Source organism: Sus scrofa, chromosome 2 (genome assembly GCF_000003025.6).
Source record: "Sus scrofa isolate TJ Tabasco breed Duroc chromosome 2, Sscrofa11.1, whole genome shotgun sequence".
In the NCBI taxonomy this organism is placed as follows: domain Eukaryota; kingdom Metazoa; phylum Chordata; class Mammalia; order Artiodactyla; family Suidae; genus Sus; species Sus scrofa.
The window spans coordinates 74,357,077-74,383,048 of NC_010444.4; the positions used below are offsets into that span (position 1 = coordinate 74,357,077).

Sequence of the window (25,972 nt, forward strand, 5' to 3'; positions counted from 1 at the left end):
GTCGGAGCGTGTTTATTGGCTTGTCTGCCGCCGGAAGTCCCGCCCTCCGACCATCAGGGGTGGGCGACGCCGTCGCTCAGGACCACGTGCGGGGATAGAGGAGCATGGGGACCAATAAGAAGAGGGGTTGGAGCAGAGCAAGTTAACGGGATTGGATAACGGATACAGGCAAGGGGGCGTGACGTGGAGGCCTAATGGGAGGGGACGGAGGTTATGGGAGGTGAAAGAGGAAAGGTGGGAGGAGGGAAACAGGCGGACAGCAAGTGAAGAAGCGGGCAGCCAGAGTCGTTTAGGGCGGGGTATAGGGTAGCGGGGAGGGCATTAGACGGCCATAGGAGGAGGAGCCTTAAGTAGCCAGCATGCTATTGGATATCATAGGAAAGAAGGCCCAATCAATGTAAAGGGAGGGTCATTGGTAGCCTCCCGGTACCCTGAGGAGGGGCTTAATATAGATCTGCAGGCCATTGGATACCACGAGAGAAGCGGCTCAAGGTAGAGAGTGGGCATTGGCTATCACAGGAGGAGGAGCTGAAGCACCTGTCCACCATTGGATATCGTGAGACAAGGTTCAACTCAAAATAGGGACGCGCCGTTGCAGGCTTGAGAGGGTGGGGCTTGGGTAGAGGCGGGAGGTATGGGGGGTTCTGAGGAAAAATAGCCAAAAAAAAGGGCACGAAACACTTATTTCTTCACTCAGGACAAGTTTATTGAGCGCCATGTGCCAGAGCCACAAAATATGCAATATACATAGTAATTCAGTGGAGAAAAATGTATTGAGCACTGCCATGGATAAGTTACTGTAAATTACTATAATCTCTGCTTCAGTATCCCCATCTGTAAAATGGGATTCATAATGGTAGGGATCCTATGTGAAGATTAAATGACATCACCACCCCTAAGGCTCCGGAAACTGTGCCTGGCAGTAGGAAGTACTTGAAGCACTAAGTGCTATTAACCCTGCTTTTGAGAATTCAGTGTCTAGCAGGGCAAGGAAATGTTCATTTCTTTCTAAATAACTCAAAAGTAAAATAGAGTTCTTGAGAAAGAGCTGAGTAATGGCGGAAACTTTCCCTATCCTGGGGAACCAATAGGTTTTTCTCTGAAGAAATAGGTTTTTTTTGTTTTGTTTTTTTGTCTTTTTGCTATTTCTTGGGCCGTTCCTGCGGCATATGGAGGTTCCCAGGCTAGGGGTCCAATCGGAGCTGTAGCCACTGGCCTACGCTAGAGCCACAGCAACGCGGGATCCGAGCCGCATCTGCAACCTACACCACAGCTCACGGCAACGCCGGATCGTTAACCCACTGAGCAAGGGCAGGGACCGAACCTGCAACCTCATGGTTCCTAGTCGGATTCGTTAACCACTGCGCCACGACGAGAACTCCTGAAGAAATAGTTTAACCAGAGGTCAAAGATGATTAGACCAGTGGGTGCTGGAAGGGCATTTGGGGCAGAAGGATCCTATTGTATGCCTTGTGAATATCGATGGCCTGTTTGGGTTTTATTTTAACTTTATTTGTTCCCTTGGAGGCGCAGCAGAAACCAACCCGACTAGGAACCTTGAGGTTGTGGGTTTGATCCCTGGCCTCGCTCAGTGGGTTAAGGATCCAGCGTTGCCATGAGCTGTGGTGTAGGTCTCAGACGCGACTTGGATCTGGTGTTGCTATGGCTCTGACGTAGGCTGGCAGCTATAGCTCCGATTCTACCCCTAGCCTGGGAGCTTCATATGCCTTGGTTGCAGCCCTCAAGACAAAAAACAAACAAACAAACAAACAAAAAAACTTTATGAAAAAAATGGAGGGATTTGATCCCAGGGTACAGATATAATACTTTAGTTTCAAGAAACATCCCTAAGCATGTGAAATCTATCTCAAAAAGACGAGTTTTCTTTCTTTTTTCCAAAGTTAAACCGACACTTACCATATGAGCCAGTAATTCCAACCAGGTGTCTATCCAAGAGAAATAAAAGCAAACATCGATATCAAAACTTATAGAACCAGGGGAGTTCCCGTCATGGTGCAGTGGTTAACGAATCCGACTAGGAACCATGAGGTTACGGGTTCGGTCCCTGCCCTTTGCTCAGTGGGTTAACGATCCGGCGTTGCCGTGAGCTGTGGTGTAGGTTGCAGACGCGGCTCGGATCCCATGTTGCTGTGGCTCTGGCGTAGGCCGGTGGCTACAGCTCCAATTGGACCCCTAGCCTGGGAACCTCCATATGCCATGGGAGCGGCCCAAGAAATAGCAACAACAACAACAACAACAACAACAAAAAAGACAAAAAACAAAAACAAAAAAACAAAACTTATAGAACCAGAGTTCCCGTCATGGTGCAGCGGAAATAAATCCGACTAGGAACTATGAGGTGCGGGTTCGATCCCTGGCCTCGCTCAGTGAGTTAACAATCCAGTATTGCTATGGCTGTCGCGTAGGGCAGCAGCCATTGCCCTGATTGGACCCCTAGCCTGGGAACCCCCATATATGCTGAGGGTGTGGCCCCAAAATGGAAAAAAAAATTAAGATTGTCAATTTTAATTATATATACAAACAGTAAATTAAACAATAAGTCATATATATAAACAGTAAAGTATTTGGATCTAAAATTTGGATCTAACTGGGCATTCCATTTTTGGGTTTTTTTTTTTTTTTTTGGCTACCCAGAGACATATGGAGTTCCCCAGCCAGAGATCAGATCCAAGCCACAGTCAGGACCCAAGCCACTTTAACCCACTCTGACAACCTGGGGATGGAACTTTTGTCCCAGTGCTCCCAAGATGCCACTGATCCCATTACGCCACAGTGAGAACTCCCCGTATTTTTCTTTACTAATAACTGGTCTCCCTCACATTGGGGTAGAAGTTGCACCATAATCAAGGAAGTTGGTGCAGAGGAGTCTAGACTAGGCCAGAGTACAAATGGGGACCCTGAGGCCCAAAGAGGGACCTGCTTGCCTGAGGTCATACGTTCAGTCAGTCTGAGGGCAAGAATGCCACTTCTAGGAATTCTCTTTTGGCACATCAGGCTAAGGATCCATCATTGTCATTGCAATGGGTTGGGTCACTGCTGAGGTGCAGGTTCCATCCCTGCCCCAGGAATCTCCCCATTCTGTAGGCACAGGGAAAAAAAAAAAAAACAACAACCATTTCTGCAGGTCCCCATCTCCAGGGCCCTCCTGATTCAGCACAAACTTCTTTTCCCCCAGACCTGAACCAGTGCAGAAAACCTGGCTGCTCCATGTTGAGCAGCTGAACAAAGATCAAGTTCTTTTGGAAGCCAGAGGACAGAATTCACCAAGTGGGACAGGAGGGTCCCCAAAGTGGCAGGCTGGGCAGGAAGAGGAGAGGATCCACACATTCCCACCAAATCAGAGGCCAGTGAAGCCAATAGTTGAGCCATTAGTCATTACCTAGGGAGATGACATTGCTTCCTGTCCCCTCCTTGTGATAGGACCTACTACTTGACCAGAGTAGGTAACAAACTAGGGAAGTTGCTATCTCATTCTCCACCTAGAACTGCATGAAACATCCCCTACCAGGAGTTCCCGTTGTGGTGCAGCAGAAAAGAATCAGACTAGTAACCATGAGGTTGCGGGTTTGATCCCTGGCCTCACTCAGTGGGTTAAGGATCCAGTGTTGCTGTGGCTGTAGTGTAGGCCGGCACCTGTAGCTCCCATTCAACCCCTAGCCTGGGAACCTCCATATGCTGTGGGTTCTGCCCTAAAAAGCAAAAAAAGAAACATCCCCTACTAATCAGCAGGTAACCTAAGTACCTACTGTGTGCTGCAGGCTTGATCTCCAGTTATTGCCTGGGCCATCAGCTTTCAATCCTATGATTTTCTTTTTTTTTTTTTTTTCTTTTTGCCTTTTCTAGGGCTGCTCCTGCGGCATATGGAGGTTCCCAGGCTAGGGGTCTAATCAGAGCTGTTACTGCCAGCCTATGCCAAAGTCACAGCAATGTGGGATCTGAGCCGTGTCTGGGACCTATACCACAGCTCATGGCAATGCCGGATCCTTAACCCAATGAGCAAGGCCAGGGATTGAACCTGCAACCTCATGGTACCTAGTCGGATTCGTTAACCACTGTGCCACGACGGGGACTCCAGAACGTGGTCATCTTTAAGGTGCACTATTCTGCTGACTGCAGAGATTAAAAGTATGGACCCCACAGGAATTCCATCGTGGCTCAGCGGAAATGATCCTTAACCAACTGAGCAAATCCAGGGATTGAACCCATGTCCTCATGGATGTTAGTTGGGACCGCCAAGCCACGATGGGAACTCCCAGCAACTTATTTTTAAAATGTGCTTACCTTGGAGTCCCCCTGTGGATCAGTAGGTTAGGGATCCAGCATTGTCACTTCAGCGGCTTTGGTTGCTGCTGTGGTGCCAGTTTGATCCCTGGCCCTAGAACTTCCCCATGCTATGGGCGTGGCCAAAAAAAGAAATCTTAATTAATCATATACCTCAATGTAAAAGTTAAACTACAAAACTTTTTGAAGAAAATATAGGAAAGGAGTTCCCATTATGGTACAACAACTAAACCACCTGGTGTTGTCTCTGCAGCCACTTGGGTCACTGCTGAAGTACTGGTCCAGTCCCTGGCCCGGTGCAATGGGTTAAGGATCTGGCATTTCCACAGTTGTGGTGTAGGTTATAGCTGTGACTCTGATTGCATTAGATCCCTGGCTGGGGAACTTTCATATACCACAGGTGTGACCAAAAGGAAAAAGAAAAGAAAACATAAGAGAAAGTTTTTGCAACTTTAGGGTATCTTTTTTGTTGTTATTGTTTGTTTGTCTTTTTAGGGCCACACCCATGGAATATGGTGGTTACCAGGCTAGGGGTTGAATTGGAGCTACAGCTGCTGGCCTACACCACAGCTACAGCAATGCAGGATCCAAGCTGTGTCTAAGGCCTACATCACAGCTTATGGCAACGCTGGATCCTTAACCCACTGCACCGGGCCAGGAATTGAACCTGCATCATCATGGATACTAATCAGATTTATTTCTGCTGAGCCACGATGGGAACTCGAACTTTGGAATATCTTTGAATGCAAAAATCAAAAGCTATGTAAAAACTCAACAACCTTGAGCAAGTGATTTGATTTCTCTAGGTCTTAGTTTACTCATCTGCAACACTGGAGAATCAGCAGTGTTTATCAACCGAGCTGCTATTAAGTCTATGAAGATGACACAAATATAGGCATATAAACAGCACTCACCAAATATCACCAGTGATTATTATAAGAGAGAGGTGCCTTGGGAGCTCAGAGTAGACTACATCTAGCTTAAGAAAGGTACTAAAGGAGGGCTTCCTGGAGAAAGAAGATTAGAATTTATCATTGTCTGGCTATGTGATTTGGGGCCAGTCTCTTTATCTTCATTTGAGACTATAAGGGATATAATCCTTTATTTCACAGTGATAAATTGTTATTTTCAATATTTCAAACATTTAGAAAAGTTGAAAAGGTTAGCGCTATGAATACAGTATGTTCTTCCATTACTTATCTATTGCTGCCCAACAAATTACCCCAGAATTTACTTGCTAAAAACAAAAAACAGGAGTTTCCATTGTGGCTCAGTGAGTTAAGGATCTGATATAGCATCCGTAAAGAGGCAGGTATGGAGGTCCTGTTGTGGCTCAGCAGAAACAAATCTGACTAGCATCCATGAGGATGCAGGTTCGATCCCTTGCCTTGCTTGGTGGGTTAAGGATCCGGCATTGCCGTGAGCTATGGTATAGGTCATATACGAGGCTTGGATCCCACGTTGATGTAGCTGTGGTATAGGCTGGCAGCTACAGCTCTGATTAGACCCCTATCCTGGGAAACTCCATGTGCCAAGGATGGGGCCCTAAAAGGACAAAAGCCAAGAAAAATACATAAATAAAAATAAGTTTTTAGGGAGTTTCTGTCGTGGCGCAGCGGAAATGAATCCTACTAGTATCCATGAGGATGTCAGTTGGATCCCTGGCCTCACTCAGTGGGTTGGGGATCCAGCATTGTGGTAGGCTGTGGTATAGGTCACAGACTTGGCTTGGATTCTGCATTGCTCTGGCTGTGGTTTGGCCAGCAGTTATAGTTCCCATTGTACCCCTAGCCTGGGAACCTCCATATGTTACGGGTGGGGCCTGAAAAGACAAAAAGAAAAAAAAAAGGGAATCTATATCTATATATATGACTGGGTCACTTTGCTGTACAGCAGAAAGTGGCACATTATAAATAAATTGTTCTTCAATAAAAAATTAAAAATTATACCTGAGATGTCATTTCATACACAAATACCTCAAAGTATCTCTAACTGGTAAAAACTATTATTTTTGGGGCTGTACCCATGGCATACAGAAACTCTCAGGCCAGGGATCAAACCTATGCCCAGCAGTAACTAGAGCCACAGCAGTGACAATCCTGGATCTCTGAACTGCAGAGCTGTCAGGGAATGACTAAAAACATTTTTTTAATTTTTTCTTTTAGGGTTGCATCTGAGGCATATGGAGGTTCCTGGGCTAGGGGTCCAATGGGAACTACAACTGCTGGCCAAACCACAGCCAGAGCAAAGCAGAATCCAAGCCTAGTCTGGGACCTATACCACAGCTCACCACAACGCTGGATCCCCAACCTACTGAGAGAGGCCAGGGATCCAACCGACATCCTCATGGATACTAGTAGGATTCGTTTCCGCTGTGCCACAACAGAAACTCCATAAAAACTTATTTTTATTTTCTTGGCTTTTGTCCTTTTAGAGCCCCATCCTCAGCATATGGAGGTTCCCAGGCTAGGGATCTAATCAGAGCTGTAGCCGCCGGCCTACGCCAGAGCCGCAGCAATGCAGGATCCAAGCCTACACCATAGCTCATGGCAACGCCAGATCATTAACCCACCGAGCAGGCCAGGGATCGAACTGGCAACCTCATGGTTCCTAGTCCGATTTGTTTACACTGCGCCAGGACGGGAACTCCCTAAAAACTTATTTTTAAACATCACTATCTTGTCATTACCACTCTTAGCAAAATCAACAATCTCTTTATATTACTTAATGCTCAGACCCATTCAGATTGCCCAGGCGGTTTCAAACATGCTGTTTTCCTGTGCCTGACCCTTATTTGAGGTTATAGACTGCTCCCACTCTAAATCCTATTTTCTACAAAATTCTTCTCCATAGCACTGAACTGGGTAGTTTTAATCAAATCACCTGCCTCTTTTCCCGATCAAAAAGAAAAAAAAAAAAAAAGAGTTCTCCACGAAAGGGAATTTGGTTTGTTTTTTTCAATGCTGGTACAGAGGTGACGCTCAAGAACTACTGAAAGAGTAAATCTTTTTAACCCCTGCCATTATTGAGGGCTCTCGAGTTGCATCCTCATCCTCACAATCCTCCTACTAGGCCGGTGCTATTCTTCACTCCTATTTCACAGGTAGGAAACAATTCAGGAAGGTTAAAGTTTGATCTGCACTAGATTTTTCCTTAAATTCTGTCAGCGCTCTGAGAATAACCTCCAATCCCCTAAACTCAAACCCCTCTGGGATCCATGGCATCGTGGATCCCCAAGCCCCTGCTCTGTGCATCCTCTTCATTCTCTTCCACAGTGTGCGTGGGGGGACTACTGGTGTTGACCACGGGGCTGGGCTTTGGGGGTCTTGAAAGGCCCCCATATTGAATTGAGACTGTATCACGTAACCGCTGGAGAGCCAGAGAAGATTCTTGAGCAGGGAAAAAGTAGGCCCGTTCCTCCCTCTCCTGTCACTCTTTAGGAAAAGCGGTGAAAGGTGCCCAAACCGTCTCCCTCTGGAAGCGCCCTCGTTGCCCCTGGCAACAGATTCCTGGAGAACCACCGAGACGCAGCGCCAGAGTGTAGAGCGGGCACACCAGGCTAGCGAGCTGATGAGAGCTAGAGGCACGCCGGTCCGATTGTCACGTGGTTTGTCGCGCGAAGGCGGGACTTCCGGCGGGGACGTATTTTCTTTCCGGTTGTTGGCTATTGCTGGCCCCTCCCTGACTGGGCCTTGCGCCCCCCGCCCCCCCGGGGCTCCCAGCCGCCGGGCCGCCGCCACCATGAAGAAATTCTTCCAGGAGATCAAGGCCGACATCAAATTCAAGAGCGCGGGCCCGGGACAGAAGCTTACAGAGTCGGTCGGGTTAGTGACGGGCGCTGGGCCTTGAGGCTAGGGGGCGGGATGGGTGGAGGTAGGGCAGACTAGGCGAGAGGTGAGGGGCGGCGGAGAGTCTGAGGAGCGGGAGAGACTTCGGGGGGGCGGGTCAAGAGGAGGGTGGAAGTAAGGGGGAGGGGAAGCCTCCGGGGGCGGGGCAGGAGGGAGGGGGCGGGGCTGCAGCATTTTAGTGGTCAGTGGAGAGACCCTAGGGGGTTAGCGCGGGCGGTAAAGGGAGAGGCGGAGAGGTGGAGACGGGACCCTAAAGAGGCATTGCCTAAGATTTGGGGGAATCTAGGTGACCAGAGCTTTGGGACTGAGCCTGGAGAAGTAGAACTGGAGTGGCAAAAAGTCGTGAGGCTTAGAGTTCATGGCAGTAGCGGTCTGGGCTTTGGTTCTGGAGCAGGAGGGAGAATGGGGTGAGAATCTGGATCTCCAGGAAGCCTAAGGCATTGTTGGAAGGGTAGGGAGGGGCTTGGGAGGTCTGGGTGAATTGGGAGGGGCTGTTCTGAAGGTGCTGAGGAAGATCTGGAAGGAGAAAGTGGGCAGGTGGGTGGAGGTGAGGAGCCGGAGGAGTCTGGAAGGAGACTGGGGCCTCCTGAGTGATGGCTGAGCCAGCCTGGATCCCCTGGGGGAGACCTGGGAGGGGAGGGGAAGTTGGCCTGCACTTCCAGGCCTCTGAGACTTATCTGGTGAGGACTTTGAGAGAAGAACGGCTTGGAGACCCACAGGAAACTCCGTAGGGAGGTGGCCAAGGGGCCAGTGCTGTGCAGAGGATAGTGAAGAGCTAGAGCAGGTGAGGATGCCAGTCTGAGGGCCAGTGGGCTGAGAAGGAGGCTTCACTGGTGGGTGGGACAAGCAGAGGGGCTGGGGGACATGAGGGGGGTTAGGCTTGGGAGGAACTGGAGAAAGATGTCAGCTTGGGGAGGGGTCTGCGAAGAATAATGGAAGGATTGTAAAGAGGTGGGGGCTAGGAGGGGTTTGGAGGAGAAGCAGGGAGGCTGGCAGGAAGGGGGTGGTGAGGGACTCATGAGGCATTGGGGGTGGGTGAGGGAGGGCGAGTGCGTGGCAAGCACATCAGGGCATCTGTCACGAGGATTGGGGGTTCCCGAGGTTCTTGGGAGGGGATCGCTGAGTGGGATGAAGGAGGCCCATGAGGGCCCAACCCATGAGTAAGGGAGGGAAGTGCAATTCCTGGAAGCTTTAGAGGGAAGAAGAGGGCAGCTTAAGGGGGGCCTGGGGAGAGCAGTGGGGCAGACAAGGGGGTCCATTCATGTGTTAAACAACTAGTGGGTGGAGGTGGGGGGCTGGTGCAGCTGGGACAGTGCGTGACAGGAAGGAGGTGGGGGCTGAGTGGGTGATGGTTGTGTCAGACTGGAGGCCTGGGAGGAGAGGGGAGGGACTTCATGTGCAAATCTAGGCTTCTGGTGTCTGGAGCAAGATGGGAGATTCAGGGTACGTGTGAGGGTGTGTGTCCCACACTGTTACAGGGTGAAAATCCCTGCACTCTCAGAGGGGGAAGGTGGACAAGTAAACCAATACAGAAATGGTGAAAGATAGGCTGCGAAGAAAATTATACAGGGTGGAGTTAGCAAGCAATGTTGGGGACTGTCAGAGGGCCTGGGAATGCCTCTCTGAGGAGGTGATGTTGAGTTGAGAGCTGGAAGAGGTGAGAGTCAGGCATGTGGAAATCAACCCCTGTCCACACGCACACGCACATACCCTTGATGCAGCCCCTGCGTCATCCCAGCGGAATGCTTCAGGCAAAAGGCACAGAAAGTGCAAAGGTCCTGTGGTAGGATGGACCTGTGTAGAGAACAGCAGGGAATGTAAACAGAACCAAAGGAGGAAACGGGGCAGCTTGTGAAGGGCCTGTAGGCCGCAGAGGCTCTAGGAATCTGTCGTGCGTGCCGTGGGAGCACTTTGCATCGAGAAGTGACTAGCCCTGGCCTGGGTTTTAGAAGGATCCCTCTGGTGGCCCAGAGGAGTCATGAAGGGGGTGGGTGAGGGGTCTTGGAAAAAGGGCGTTTTTATGGAAAGATGCAGTGGGGGTGGAGCTACATGTCTTGTGTCTGAGCCTGAGGCCTGTGAACTGAGAGTCTTGGCTCTTGAGAAGGTTCTAGAAATAGAGCACAGGTGATTCCAACTATTGGAGTTAGAAGAGCGTCCTGAGGCTAGGAGGAGAGTGAGGTAGGTGAGTCAGACCAGGGTGGGAGGAAGGACTTCTCTGCTGGAACGTCAAGTCCAGGTCCTTTTCATGCTTGGTCGGGTTAGGCAGCCGCCCATCCCATGGGGTGATCGCCCTACTTACTCCCCGGGGTGGAAGGGAGATTAAAGCAGCTCTTTGTCACACTCTCCACATAGAGCCTGCCTGTGGCCGGGCACACTGCCTGAGCGTCCATGCCCCTCTGGGGCTTGTGAAGGGGCATCTGGGGACCTCCCTTGGAGGAACAGCTAGCTCTTGGCGTGCTGCCTGGTACACGATAGGTGCTCAGTAGATGAAGCGTCAATGTCTCACCATTGTAGACAGTAAGGGTGGAGACTTGCCCAGGGAAGGGAGTGGAAGAGGAGCAAGGTCTGTGCATCGCATCAGCCCCTGTGGACTCTAGCTGCCTTCCTGCCTGCTCCATGGCCCTGCAAGCCCAGGTGGGCATGCTTACCTGACAGATGACTCTGAGGCCCAAGCCGGTGCAAGATTGCCTGAAGGGGCAGAGCTGGGAGCCAGACCATCATCTGCTTCTAGGGGCTCCTCCATCTGTGTTAGGACCCTCTGGTGGCCATGGTGGCCCATGGGGAACAGACATGGGTCTGTCTGCTGGGGCAGAAGCGCCTCTGCCTGTCCCATGTCACCTCACTGCTCCTCCATTCCTCCTTAGGGAGAAGGCCCCCAAGGAAAAGCCCAAGCAGCAGGCGCTCCGGCAGCCCCGCCAGGGACCTACTGATGAGGCTCAGATGGCGGCCGCGGCGGCCCTGGCCCGGCTCGAGCAGAAGCAACCCAAGGCGCGGGGCCCCACATCCCAGGATTCTATCCGGAACCAGGGTGAGCCTCCACTGTCCTCCAGCCACAGCTGGGGTGTGTGGGGGAGGCAGGGCCGGCCTCTGCCCTTCCATCCTCGAGGCTGATCTTCCACTGTTCATGGGTCCCAGACCCTGTGCTTGGCTCTGGATGAAAATAACTACGTAACTGATGCTTTGGAGTGGGAGAGATTTTTAAATCACAATTGTGAGCAAGTCCACAAAGGGAAACGCAGGTGAAAAGGCAGAGGGGTCTGCGGTGGTCTGGGTGACATGCATGTCAGGGGAGCTGTGGCAGGGAAATGGGAGCAGGGGCTCAGAGGAGAAGCATGTGTCTGGTGCAGCCTGCGGGGCATGGAGAGACGGTGGGCTGGGCAGATCTCAAGCTGGACGGACCAGAACTTGACTCACATGAGGCTCTAGGCCAGAGATGGCATGCCTGGCTCACGGGGCCACATACTGACGCATCTCTGTCTCTCCCTCCAGTGAGAAAGGAACTTCGAGCTGAAGCAACTGTCAGTGGGAACCAGGAGGCCGCAGGGACCAACACGGTAAAAGTGGCAAAGCCTCATGGTGGCAACATGATGCCCCCGGGGAGTGAGAGACCTGCGAGCCCTTAGAGGGCCCATTTGAGTCCTCTCCTGTGTTGGTCTGATTGGTACCTAGCCCTGGGCTGTGCGCATCAGGTGCTGGGGAGGGTGGGGAGACACAAAAGAGATTTTGGAGTGGATTGAGGTTACTGTCACCTCTGGGAACTCCCCCTTAAAAAGTGGAGGTAGCCTCTCTTGAGCATGGTGCCTTCCGGGACCTGAATACTTGGCACCTAATGATGCCAGGCACTGGGAGAGGGATTGCACCTCCATTAAGTTGTTGCCAACCCACTCCCCTTAACACCATGAGGGTAGGTGCTATTGTAGTTCCCACTTTTCTGAAGAAAAAAACTGAGGTTCAGAAAGGTGAGGCCAGTTGTCCTTGGTCATGTACCTCGAAGCCACCAGCAGCAGGACTAGAACCCTAGTCTGGCTGAGTCCAAAGCCCTTACCTTTAGTGGCACCTTTAGCCTTACCTCTGCTGCCTTCCTTGGAGGTAGGAGGGCACCATGCAAATTGGTGTAATCAGGGAGGCCTTCCTGGAGGAGGTGGGCCTCAAAAGAGCCTGGCAGAAAGGGTGTTCTGAGCAGCACCACCTGTAAGGCCTCCCTCAGTTTTAGAGTGGAAGGGACCCTGGAGATTGCCTAGACTGGAGGCCCAGAGTGAGGCCAGGACTTGTCCAGGGCACTGTGACTCCCACGTTTCCTACCAAAGCCCCTTCCTCACCAGATAGGGGGATGGGAACTGCAGGAGCCATCAATTGAGCACTAATTCTCTGTCCAGAGCTATTACATTCTTTCTGTTCCTTGTATAATTCAGAGCTGGTCCCTAGGGGACATCTTAACAGATCAGAAGACAGGCTCAGAGGGGTCGGCCACTGGTCCAAGGTATCCCATGGCTGATAGGTGAAGGAGCAGTCCTGGGACCAGGGATCTCTGCCTCCCAGGGCCACACTCTCAGTCCTGTGGCACTAGGGTGGCTCAATGAGGCCTCTGTTTACAGTCCAGGCTCTGATACCTTCACCCATCCTTCCAGGTGCCCGAGCCCAAAGAAGAAGGCTCAGCCCACCTAGCGGTGCCTGGAGTGTACTTCATCTGCCCGCTCACGGGGGCCATCCTGAGGAAGGACCAGCGGGATGCCCGCATCAGAGAGGCCATTCTCTCGGTGAGTACCAGCCCCAGAAGCCCAGGTGGCACAGAGCCCCTGTAGTTTCTCCATCTGCCTATGTTGCAGTCCTGTTCTTTTTTTTTTTTGGCTGCATCCACCCACTGCATGTAGAAGTTCCTGGGCCAGGGAGTGAACCTACACCTCAGCAGTGATCCAAGCCACTACAGTGACAACGCTGAATCTCTAACCCACTGTGCCACAAGAGAACGCCAGTTGTGGTCCTGTTTTAACCTCTCCAAAGAGGGGATACTCTGGAAGTTCCCTGGTGGTCTGGTGGTTAGGATTTGGCACTCGTACCACTGTGGCCTGGGTTTAATCCCTGTTCTGGGAACTGAAATTCTACCATCAAGCTGCCATGCTCCATTACCAAAAAAATAAAATAAAATAAAATAAAATAAAATAATGAGGGAAAATGAGGGAATACTAACTTGTGGGATAGACTTCAAAATACAGAAGGGGAGTTCCCATTGTGCAGCAGAAACAAATCCAACTAGGAACCATGAGATTGGAGGTTCAATCCCTGGCCTCGCTCAGTGCATTAAGGATCCGGCATTGCCGTGAGCTGTGGTATAGGTGGCAGACACAGCTCAGATCTGGTGTTGCTGTAGCTATGGTGTAGGGCAGCAGCTGTAGCTCTGATTCAACCCCTAGCCAGGGAACCTCCATATGTTACAGGTGCAGCCCTAAAAAGCAAAAACAAACAAACAAACAAAAACCCAACAAAATACAGAAGGGTAGGCTAGGAAAAGCTGCCTCCCACCCACCTCACAGCCACCCTCCTCGAGGTAGCTGATATAAGTAGTTGAAGTCTCTTTTCAGAGATGCTCTGGAGTTCCTGTCATGGCACAGTGGAAACGAATCTGACTGGGAACCATGGGTTTGCGGGTTCGATCCCTGGCCTCACTCAGTGGGTTGAGGATCCGGCATTGCCATGAGCTGTGGTGTGGTCGCAGACGTGGCCCCGGATCGGGTATTGCTGTGGCTGTGGTGTAGGCCGGTGGCAACAGCTCCGACTGTACCCCTGGCCTGGGAACCTCTAGTGTTGCGGGTGTGGCCCTAAAAAGCCAAAAAAAAAAAAAAAAAAAGCTCCAATTACAGGCAAACTTCCAGTGCATCTGTATCCCTCACACTTGTGTTTTTGTTCTTTGTTTGTTTTTGCTTTCTTTATTTTTTAGGGCCACACCCATTTCATATGGAAGTTCCCAAGCCAGGGTAGATTTGGAGCTGCAGCTGCCAGCCTCTGCCACAGCCACAGCAACACCAGATCCGAGCCTCCTTTGTGATCTACACCCCGGCTCAAGGGAATGCCTTAACCCACTGAGCAGGCCAAGGATTGAACCTGTAACTTCATGGTCACTAGTCGGGTTCGTTAACCACTGAGCAATAACAGTAACTATGGCTTGGTTTTGATCCCTGGCCCTGGAATTTCTGCATGCCGTTGGCATAGCCCAAAATTAAATAAAAAATAAATGAAAATCAAAAAGATTCCATTTCTGGGAGAGCCAAAGTCATAATTAAAAAAAAACCTAGGGGAGGGGGAGGCAGTGGGATGGACTGGGAGTCTGGGGTTAATAAATGCAAACCATTGCATTTGGAGTTGATAGGCAATGAGATCCTGTTGTATAGCACAGGGAAGTATGTCCACTCACTTATGATGGAGCGTGATAATGTGAAAAAAAAAATGTGTGTATGTGTGTGACTGGGTCACTTTGCTGTACAGTAGAAATTGAACACTGTAAACCAAGTATAATGGAAAAAATATAAATCATAAAAATTTTTTAGGTGGTTCCCGAAGTGGCCTAGTGGTAGTGAACCCAACTATTATCCATGAGGTTACGGGTTCTATTCCTGGCTTCGCTCAGTGGGTTAAAGGGTCTGGCCTTCCCATGAGCTGCGGTGTAGGTGGTAAACGTGGCTCAGATCCCTCGTTGCTATGGCTGTGGTGTAGGCTGACACCTGTAGCTCCTATTCGACCCCTAGTCTGGGAACTTCCATATGTTGTGGGTGAGGCCCTTGGGGGAAAAAAAGACAGAAAATTTAAAAAAAAAAATCCTTCTGTATTTGGGAATAATTTAAACCTAAAGAAAAACTGCAAGAATAACAAAAAGAACAGCTGACTATTCTTTACCCAGGTTTGAGTATCCTATTACTGTTCTGACAATTACTACGAACTTGGTGCCTTCCAGCAGCACACCTCTCCTCTTACAGTTCTGGAGGTTAGAAGTGGGACTTGGGTCTTGCTGGTCTACAGTCGAGGTGGCCCCAGGGCTGTGTGCTTCTGAGAGCTCGAGGTCAGTTCCTTGGCCTTTTCCACCTTCCAGGATGTCTTCCTCCGTCTTCACAGCAAGGCAGGTCTTTCTCAGCTGCCATTTCCCTGCTTTTCTCTGCTTCTTTCTTCTCTCCCCCCTTTTAAAGGCTCTTATGATTCCACTGGGCTCACCTGTATAATCCAGGCTAATCCTATTTTAAGGTCGCTGATCAGTAGCCTTAACTCCATTTGCCACGTTCACACCCCCACCCCCACCACGTAACATATTTCCAGCTTCCAGGGATCAGGACCCAGATGGCTCTGTCATTCTGCTAATCTTACCCAGGCTTACCAGTTGTTAACATCTTTACCCCATTTGCTCTATCACCCCTCTGTTTTTTTCTGAGCACTTTGAAAGACCCGCCTTCTCTGTAGTGACTGCATGATTCACTGTAAATTCTTCCCTATTTAACCAGCTCTATGTTGATGAGCACGTAGGAAGTTTCTAGTCTCTTGCTAATGAGAACGGTTTATATGATGAAAACCTTGTCTGTACATCACTTTGAGCTCTAGGGTCAGTTCCAGAAGTGGAAGGACACGTATTTAAAAGCTTTGGATAGTTGTAAGCAGATGAACCTCCATGGGGGTTGTCCGGATTCACATTCCCACTAGCAGTGTGGGAGAAGGTACCCATTTTCCTGTCTCCCCAGTATCACTGTGGATTATCAAGCTTTTTTTTATTATCCACATTGCTAGGTAAAAATATGATCTCAGCAGAGTTTTAATTTGCTTTTCCCTTTTTTGGGTCCAGTTAGCTGTTTTCACATAAGAGTTCATTCTTTGCCAATTTTTGTGTTAGGTAGTGGGTTTTTTTTTTTTTTTCTTATTGATATGTCGGCACTGTTTACATATTAGGAGAATTAGCTTTTTGCCTATGATTTGACTTGTGACTGTTTTTTCAGTTGTTTACTTTTAGACTTGTTTTTGGTCACTTTGCCATGTGGAAGTTTTTGATCTTTATGTAATTCAATGTGTCAGTCTTATTTCGGGTTTTGTGGCATACGTAGACAGGTCCTCCCCACTTGGGGATTGAAACAATTCTCCTATGGTTTTTCTAGTGCTGTTCTGTTTTGCCTTTTGTTGTTTGTTTTGTTTTAATGTTTAAAGCTTTGATCCAACTCGAATTTATCCCTGTGTAGAATATGAGGCATGGAGCTAGTGTGGTTTTTTTTGTTTTTTTGGTTTTTTCCCCCAGATTGTTACCCAGTTTTCTCCAATCCCCATTTATTGAAAACATCTATCTTTTGGTCACAGCTGTGAAATCTCTCCTTTTTGGACATTCTGTTTCTTTGTCTGTTGTCTGTTTGTCCTAATTTAAAGGAGGCTGCAGGCTGCCTGGAAACATCTGAGAACAGTGTGTGGAGCTTCAGCTCTTCCCTGTGGGGTGGGTGCGCTTGTCCTAAGGAGGCCTCCATCTCACTGACACTGGTCTGCAGACCTGCTTTCTCTGCCCTTCCTGGCCCTCTTGTCCTACCCTGGTAACTAAACTTGCAGACTGCGCTGGCAGAGCTGAGCTAGCCTTTTGGATCAGCTGTCTGACCCATGGCTGCTGAAGACTCAAGCCTGTGTAGTTGAGGGAAGGTGGCTGGGGTGGGACAGAAGCCCCACCCTGCCTTCCAGGAGCTCTGAGCACTCCCGGGCCAGACTGAGGCTGCCCAGGTAGATGTGCATGGATTGGGTCATTGGTGCTCTGCCACATCACCTCTGGCAACCCAACTGTTCACCCCCCACTGTTATACAGCAGAACAAATGAATTTGGGTCAGATACAGGTGCCAGCCTTGCTTGTGAGACAACACGGTGTGGCTGTGCGCAGTGGCCATCCAGAGCGTGAGCAGATATGCTCCTCGCCTTAGTTATCCATTCATAGCCTTTTCCCACTGGGATGCTGAGAGAGTCCCTGGAGGTGCCTGGAGGCTAGGCTGGCTGAGGGATCAAATGGGGGCCATGTGACCTCTGCAGTTCTGCCCCTCCCCAGGGAAGCAGGTGAAACCCCAGAAGCACAGGGACTAGAAGATTTCCACTATTTTGCCTCCCCCAGCTGTGCACCAGGCAGCCACAGGTCACAGACCTCTTTTGCATCCATCCTGTCTCTGCTGCCTCAGTCTATCCCTAGAATGTCCCTCAGTGGGCTGGGGGATTAGGAGGGATGGTGTGTCCACGGTGGCCAGCAGGTTCCGGATCTAGAGGCTGCAGCGCCCTTGGCGGTGCTTAGTGCTGGGTTTGGGCTCCAGAGCAGAAAGCAAAGATGTGTGTCAGACCAACCTAGGGTGGCGTAACCCAGGCTGCCAATGCCCCCTCTTTCCTAGAGGTGGGGGGAGGGTGAGGCCCAGGCTGGAGTTCTCAAAAGGGCTTTTCTCCTTGTTCTGCTGGGCCTGCACGATCGAGTTTGCTTTGGTCACATGCTAGGGCCTGCTGTGAGAAAGTTCTGTTATCACTGGTGTCACTAGACCCAGTTGCTTGGCTGGCATGGCCTCCAGGCGCCAAAATGGGCACTTTCTTTTTTTTTTTTTTTTTTGTCCTTTTAGGGCCACACCCACGGCATATGAAAGTTCCCAGGATAGGGGTCAAATTGGAAATGTAGCCACTGGCCCAGATCACAGACACAAGGCCAATCCAAGCTACATCTTCTACCTACACCACAGCTCACGGCAATGCCAGATCCTTAACCCACTGAGCGAGGCCAGGGATCAAACCCATATCCTCATAGATACTAGTTGGATTCATTACCGCTGAGCCACAACATGAACTCCGGTGGGCCCTTTCTGACTCGCTTTCCTCCCTCCTCCCAGCACTTTTCCACCGACCCAGTGGCTGCTTCTATCATGAAGATCCACACGTTCAACAAGGACCGTGACCGGGTGAAGCTGGGCGTGGACACCATTGCCAAGTGAGTGGGTGGACCCCACCCCTCCCACCAGGGTCCCAGCTCCTAGGCCTCCATTGCAACCTGCTGAGGGAGCCTGGAGGGAGCATGGCCCTGGGAGTGCAGCCAGGCCCCACCCTTCACTCCCCTAAGCCCTTGGGGAGGGGGCTTGGCCTCTCTGGGCCTCAGTTTAGCTATCTCTAAAACGAAGAGTTTTGCCAATTTAGGGGTTCCCAACCCTGACTTCCCTCCCAGAGCATCAGAACATGAAGGAGGCAGGGTTTTCCCCTGCCCCCAGTTCCTCTGACTGAGCAGGTCCAGAGGGGCCCAGGGGTCCATGTTGCCCAGGAGCCTCTGAGCTATCTCTGGGCACCATTATTCTGTCTCTGCCTGCTCCACCCCACCGTGGTGGTTCCTCAGTGCCCCCAGTGGGAGAGCCTAGACTGAGGAGGCCCAGTGATGGGGGCAGCAGGGGTTGGGCTCCGAGGGTGTCCAGGGTATGATGGCAGGCTTTCCTGGGTCACTCGTAGTACAAGCTGACGTGGCTGTGAGCTGCCATCCTTGTTCACCCCAGGTACTTGGATAATATCCACCTGCATCCGGAGGAGGAGAAATACCGGAAGATCAAGCTGCAGAACAAGGTGTTCCAGGTGAGGGCTGCCACCAGACTTAGCCTGGTGTGGCTAGCATGGCCAGGCCCGAGGCCACCCAGGACCCAGTCCAGCAGTAGGAGCAGGTGGCCTGCAGATAGCCAGAGGGGGCCAGAGCCAGGCTGCAGAAAGGCCCCTGCAGGAGTTGGGAGTTGGCAGGTGGGGAGGGGGATTCCTAAGCACAGGTTGTGTACAGTATGCATACAGTGTCTGCTCTCCCCACCAGCCACAGCATGTTTCGGCTTTTCTTTGAATTCATTGGAAACACATCAGCACTGGGGAGATTTTTCACGGACAGACTTCTGGTTTCTGTGGAGAAATCAAAGGGCCTCCCACCCTGGCCCTTTGGTACCTGTGCAGCTGGCAGGGCTCCACTGTTTACTGGTGGCCCCCTCTGAAGCCCAGCATCACACAGCCCACCTCCCTCACTTTTGGGGATTCCCTCGCCCCTCAGCCTCCTTTGCTCTGGTGTTGACCTTTCAGGGTCCCAGGCCCTATGTAAGCTAAGCCCCACAGACAGCTTCAGGGGTTCATCCTCTCTGGGGACAGAGCAGCTCTGAGACCCGGGACTTTGGGAGGAGGATGGGGTGAGCAACAAGGCTGGTGGGGTGCATGGGGGCCTCCAAGGTCCCATATGACCTCTGGTTCTGCTCTCAGGAGCGCATTAACTGCCTGGAAGGGACCCACGAGTTTTTTGAGGCCATCGGCTTCCAGAAGGCACTGCTTCCAGTCCCTGACCAGGGTAAGACGAATAGAGAAGAGCCTTGGCTGAGCCCAAAGAGGGTGGTGGGAGGGGCCTGGCTCAGAGTTGACATCCCTGTATGTCACAGAGGGCCCTGAAGAGTTCTACGTGCTGAGCGAGGCGGCCTTGGCCCAGCTACAGAGTCTGGAACGGCACAAAGAGCAGCTGTTGCACGCCGAGCCTGTGCGGGCCACACTGGCCCGTCAGTGCCGGGTCTTCCGGCCCTCGCCCCTGGCCTCCCAGTTCGATCTGCCCATGGATTTCTTCAACCTCACTGCCGAAGAGATAAAGCGGGAGCAGAGGCTGCGGTCTGAGGCCGTGGAGCGGCTGAGCGTGCTGCGGACCAAGGCCATGCGCGAGAGGGAGGAGCAGAGGGAGATGCGCAAGTACACGTACACACTGCTGCGCGTGCGCTTCCCTGATGGCTGCCTGCTGCAGGGTGCGTGCTGGGCTCTTCCCTGGGGGCTCCGGTGGGTCCAGGGTGGTTCCTACAGGCTTCAGCGCCACTCTGACTGTCCCCCCCCCACCCCCCAGGGACCTTCTACGCCCGGGAGCGGGTGGCGGCACTGTACGGCTTTGTCCGTGAGGCCTTGCAGAATGACTGGCTACCTTTTGAGCTGCTGGCCTCAGGAGGGCAGAAGTTGTCAGAGGACGAGAACCTGGCCTTCAATGAGTGTGGGCTGGTGAGTGGCAGGCTCCCCAGATCCAGATTGGCTCTGGGTTCTTGTTGAATTGGCACATACTCCCTACCCTCGTGAGGGGCATGCTTTTCAGTTTGGGATGGCATTAGGGGAAGGCATCCTGGAGCCAGGCTCCCTGGGTGTAAGTCTTCCTTGTACTGTGACCTTGAGTAACTTTTCTGTGTCTATAAAAATGGGAAATCAGTCTCTTAGAGTCCTCGGAGGAGCAGAACCAAGATGGCATTCAGAATACAAAGAATTGGGGTTCCCATTGTGGCTCAGTGGATTAACAACCCGACTAGTATCCATGAGGATGCAGGTTGGCTTCCTGGCTTCACTCAGTGGATTAAGGATCTGGCGTTGCTATGAGCTGTGGTGTAGGTCGCAGTCATAGCTCGGATCTGGTGTTGCTGTGGCTGTGGTGTAGGCCAGCAGCTATGGCCCCAATTCGACCCCTAACCTGGGAATTTCCATATGTCATGGGTGTGACCCTAAAGAGACAAAACAAAACAAAACAAACAAAAAACCAAGGAATTACTGGGAAGGATGCAGGAAGGGGCCAGAGAGCAGTGAGACACTGATTCAGGGAGCCCGGCAAGGAGGCCTGGACAGGAAGTCCTGATTGCTGCCTGAGACTGAGTTTGCTTCAGGCAGGCCAGGAGACCTCCCCAAGCCTGAATCACAGTCAGAGGAGCCTGTGTTAAAGGAATGGACTGACTGCATGTGCAATGTTACCAGCGGGAAGTAGCCACAGGGCAGAATGGCCCTGGCTCCAGCACAAAGATTTGAACATGAAGAGAGGAGCTCTGTTTTCCCAGACAGAGCCAGAGTGAGGCTGAGGCTTCTCACCCCATTGCAGGTACCCTCAGCCCTCCTGACCTTCTCATGGGACGCAGCTGTGCTAGAGGACATCAAGGCTGCAGGGGCCAAGCCAGACACATCTATCCTGAAACCTGAGCTCCTGTCGGCCATCGAGAAGCTCTAGTGAAATAAAAGCAGGGCTGGCTTCAGCTCCTGTGGGTCTGTGTTATGCTCTCCTGCTTTTTCCACATTCCCTCTGTCCCGGCCCCTCTGCCACTACCAGGCCTCCCAGCTTCCTCTGGAGACATGGGGAGGATGCCAGCTGGCCCCAGACACATGCTGTGACTGCCTCTGGGAGAGGGCAGCCACGACTAACCTGTTTCACAGAACCCCTGGGCATGTCATCTGTGGGCACTCCCTGGGCAGGAGAATGGGCCTGCAGCTCCGGCCCCGTCCCCATGTACTTGGCCCATGTGGCTGCAGCTGGCATGAGGGTGACACTGGGCCTGTCAAGGACATAATTCTATAAAACTGTAAACTTGAATAAATAGGATGTTTGACTAGTTTCCTAATGGTGAGTTTAAGCTGTGGGATGCAGGGTAGGGTCAATAGCTGCAGTGCCACCTGTAGCAGGGATGGGCCAACGCCCCCCCTCCCCCCCCCGCCAGTGAAGTGGGACCAGATGGATACTTGCTTTCGTGAAGGTATCTGGGGGGGAGCCCTGCATGTCTGAGGTAAGTTCTTCACTTCTTGAGTTTTCCTGGGCAGGGAATCCCTAACCTTTGCCCCAGCTTGTTAGACAAGCCAACCATGCTGAGGGAGGGCTTCCCAGGGCCCTGGGGCTGTGAGAGCCAGAGCCTTACAGGCCCAGCAGGACAAACTTCCCACAGATAGGAGCCTGGTGTCCTCACAGTTTTTATATGTGGGAGAAAGCAGACTGGAAGACGTGATGATGTGGGTTTTAAAGAGAGGAAGGGACCACAAGCCAAGAAATCGGGTGGCTTCTAAAAGCTGGAAAAGGCACAGAAATGGACCCCCCCCTCCCCGTGACCGAGAGCTTCCAGAAGGAACCAGCCCTGCTAACACCTTGACTGTAACCCAATAAGGTCCTTCCTTGTCAGACTTCTGTGCCCAGAACTGTTAAGTTTGGCATTTGTTATAGCAGCCACAGGGAACTAATAACACAGATTGGGAAGCCAAGGCCTGGAGTGTGGGAGGCACTTGCCCCTGGTCACACCCCCCACCAGGAGACACCTGAGCCCATGCTTTTAACCACTCACCTGACTTGTCCCCACTCTCACCTCCAGGCTGGCCCCTGGCTCAAGTCCCTCTTGGATGCTTACCTGCATGGAGCCTGTGGTGGCTGGTCCTCTGGCTGCTGTGAGATTAAAACTTCCAAGACCCAAACATGATTAAAAATAGAACCCTCTGGTAATCCCCTCAGCCAGTAAGCGGCCTTCATACATGCTTTGTCTCACACCTGGGCCACCAGCAGCTCTGTTCTTGCATGGGCGCAGGACCTGGGCCCACTCTTCTTTGCTGCCTTATCACTGGAACTCCACCACTGCCCTGGCTTGTCACCCTGCTCTCATGTCCTGCCCTCAGAAGCTACTAGAAGCTGACTGCACATTGTCAGGTAGCGTTAAAATGGGTTTAAGGTGGGAGTTCCCATCGTGGCACAGTGGAAAACAGATCCGACTAGGAACCATGAGGTTGCTGATTTGATCCCTGGCTTCACTCAGTGGGTTAAGGATCTGGCGTTGCCGTGAGCTGTGGTATGGGTGGCAGGCTTGGCTCGGATCTGACGTTGCTGTGGTTGTGCTGTAAGCTAGTGGCTACAGCTCCAATTGGACCCCTAAGCCTCCATATGCCGGTGTGGCCATTAAAAAAGGGGGGGGGCTTAAGGTGACTCAGCTGGTCATGTCCACAGATGGAGTCACCTGGGTGGGGCCAGGACCCTTACCCCACCATGTGGAGTTGGAGAGGAAGGGGACTCCTGCGGGAGGATTAGGGTGCTGCCAGGAGAGGCAGGCCTGGTGGGGTCTTGACTGTATCTAGTTGATGCTGAACAGCTCTTCCTTCACATTGAAGAGTCAGCAGGCTCTTCTCCCTGGGGAACAGCAGCAGCATGTGACAAAGATAGCACGTGAGGGGCCAACAAGACAGGAATCCACTTCTGACAGTCTGTGAACTCTGCCAAAATCTCAGCTGCCCCTGGCTTTTGGCATGGGCTTGGATGCCTCTACGGGGCCTAGCCTAGCCACAGGGTAGAGCTGGCTCTGAGCCTGAGACCAGGGCTCAGCAGGTGTGATGGCTGGCTCCACACACTTCAGTTTCAACACTCCCTGAGGTGTGGCCTGACTCAGAAGTTGGCTCGCTGGAGATCAGGAATATCCTATACTTACCTACCTGAGGAGCAGGATGGATCAGCTGGCATAGGTAGCTGTTGGGAAGTCCTCACCTTGAACTAGGTGAATGGGAGGCTGAGGGTTTCACAACAAAGAGATGGGACAGCACTTATGCAAAGTGTAAAGCTTTACAGATGCCACAGGTCCACATATGGGGAACGGGAGAGCAGACACTGGACAGCCCAGAGCCCCAGGCTTGGGCCCAGGACAAAGGACACACCATTCACAGAAGCGATGTGTTCAAAAAGATGACAGACATTGCCAAGTCAGGCTAGACAATAGTTTATACACATCCATGTCAGGTACGGTGCCACGCCGCACCTGTGGGGCTTCAATTCATTTACAAGAGTTTTGTCACAGCACCTGCCAGGGGTCCAGGGCACAACCAGGCTTTCCCTGTGCAGGTCATCACATCACAATAATGCTTTATTAAAGGGCAGATTAATATGCAGCTTTTGGGGAAGATTTTTACAAATATCAAAAAGAACTAATCAAGCATCCTATATAAAACTTTCCAAACCTCCAGGGAGGTCTGTGAAGCAGGACAAAGTGCTCTTTACAATAGGAATCAGGACTTTCAAGTATCTGAGAATACCCTAACCATTCTACATACATACACAGGCCAGTCCTGGTGCTCAGGAAGGGCTGAGTGAGCTGGAGGCCACAAGGCTCTCACTGGTGTCCATTGCCACAGACCCCCCAGCTCCAGAAGTGGTTCCACACGTGGCCTGGATGTCTGCAAGGCAAGAGAGGGAGGGACTTCAGCCACCGGCTGGCTGTCGGGGTGGGCAGCTAAGTGGGTGGTCCTGCTCCCTCACTAATGCTTAGGCTGTCCACCTCGTGCCTGTGTGCTTTCTGTAGCACTGTTCAGCAGACTTTACACTTGAACCTCCAGGTTTGCCCATGGCAAAGATGAAGAAAGTGGGCAGCAAGGACCAGTGGTGTGCTGGAGCTCACACTGATGAGAATTGCTGGTCTTGGGCTCCCTGCCCCTGGGTAAGCTGGGTTCAGAGGCTTCCCCTCAGTACTGCTGGTTACCCAACCCTTTGGACCCTCCCTCCCTGACAAAGCTCGTCACCACCAACTTTCGGGTCTTTAGTTTCTTACACGTAGCTTTCAGACCAGGGCAAATGCTCTGCCCAAACTAACATCAGACCAGCCTGCCCTGGCCTTCCAGGGCCTCCTCACTCAGTCCTCATTAGTCACAAGAGGCAAGTGGGGGAGTAGCAGTACCCGCTCTTCCCTCTCCTGCCAGCTTAAAGGAAAAGAGGGTTTGGGACCCTTCTCACCCCCAACATCTGAGATGTCCATGATCACACAGTCGCCTTCCTCCTCCTCCTCCTCCTCTGTGTCTGCTTGGAAGCCGTCTAGGTCTCCAGCTCCGACCTGAACAGACAAGGGTGCACAGCCATCAGCAGCAGGTGGGGACGGTGTGACCCTCCCAACACCCGCCTCTATACACCTGACCTCTTCTACCCATTTTGGCAACAAAATTTGAGGAGTTTGTTTGAAAGGTTATGATCAAAGGAAACCTTGGGGATGCTTGTCTCAAATGAACTAATTATGTTCAGATGTCTGAAAACTATGCCCATCGTTATTTACCTTACTAAAAAAGTGGCTTATTTATTGTTTTGTTGTTGTTTGTTTGCTGTCTAGGGCTGCACCCACAGCATGTGGCAGTTCCCAGGCTAGGGGTCAAATCAGAGGAACAGCTACTGGCCTACACCTCAGCAACTCGGGATCCGAGCCGAGTCTGCAGCCTGCACCACAGCTCACGGCAATGCTGGATCCTTAACCTACTGAGCGAAGCCAGGGATTGAACCCATATCCTCATGGATACCAGTCGGATTCGTTTCCACTATGCCACAATGGGAACTCATGTTTGTTTATGGTTTTTGAATTAGAATTCTGTGTTTCTGGTTTGGTTTGAAAGAGATTGATAAGGCACACACCTTCTCTGAATTATTGTTTGGAATAAGTGGTTGAGAAGTTAATTGGTCAATGTTTTCTTCTCTGCCCAACAGCTTAGTCCCCTCTGCCTGAAGCTTGCTAATTCTTTAATTTAATTTATGCTCAGGCCAGTTTGGCCCATGAGGATGCCACTTGCACCGTGTGGTCAGAGGTCAGGAGGGGCAGGAAGTCCTCTACTGAGGGTAGAATTTCCAATGACATCCCCAAGCTGTTTTTTGGTTTTTGTTTTTTTAGGGCCACATCCACAGCATATGGAGATTCCCAGGCCAGGGGTCAAATCGAAGCTGCAGCTGCCAGCCTACACCATAGCCATGGCAACACTAGATCTGAGCCACATCCACAACCTACACTGCAGCTTCCAACGCGAGATCCTTAACCCACTGAGCAAGGCCAGGGACCGAACATGCATTCTCATGGATACTAGTAGGGTTCTTTACCCACCGAATCACAATGAGAATTCCTCCCAAGCTGTTTTCACTGGCTTTCACCAGAGGGAACAGGGACAGAATGTGTAAAGTAATGGAACCAACTTTACACACTGACCATCCTCACAAACACTCTGTACATGAACAAAGAACTAGCAGAGGTTGTGGTGCTAGGCTATGTCTCAAAACACTTCTGGAATTTCCTCTGCAAAG

The 25,972-nt window shown here is 51.4% G+C and overlaps 2 protein-coding genes across 6 annotated transcripts in view; one reads left to right on the top strand and one right to left on the bottom strand.

Moving 5' to 3' along the window:
• Positions 446-21,524, top strand: UBXN6 (UBX domain protein 6). 5 transcript variants are annotated; one of them, XM_003123069.4, is made up of 11 exons: positions 446-566; positions 7,743-8,126; positions 11,015-11,178; positions 11,640-11,704; positions 12,779-12,907; positions 18,009-18,106; positions 18,657-18,732; positions 19,390-19,474; positions 19,563-19,913; positions 20,009-20,157; positions 21,014-21,524. In XM_003123069.4, exons 2-11 carry the CDS (start codon positions 7,873-7,875, stop codon positions 21,137-21,139), a joined length of 1,497 nt encoding a protein of 498 aa, XP_003123117.4. In that variant the 5' UTR covers positions 446-566; positions 7,743-7,872; the 3' UTR covers positions 21,140-21,524. The 5 variants fall into 5 exon arrangements, with proteins under 5 accessions (XP_003123117.4, XP_005661385.2, XP_020939721.1 ...); XM_005661328.3 differs by lacking the exon at positions 446-566 and having other exon boundaries at positions 7,921-8,126; positions 20,805-21,524; XM_021084062.1 differs by lacking the exons at positions 446-566; positions 7,743-8,126 and adding an exon at positions 8,357-8,934.
• Positions 23,630-25,972, bottom strand: part of CHAF1A (chromatin assembly factor 1 subunit A) — a 31,170-nt gene continuing 28,827 nt past the window's right edge. Inside the window, exons 14-15 of the mRNA XM_003123068.4 lie at positions 24,653-24,749; positions 23,630-24,099 (exon numbers count right to left, since the gene is read on the bottom strand). Coding sequence (XP_003123116.2) covers positions 23,999-24,099; positions 24,653-24,749 — 198 coding nt within the window. The 3' untranslated portion in view covers positions 23,630-23,998. The remainder of the gene's footprint in view (positions 24,100-24,652; positions 24,750-25,972) is intronic.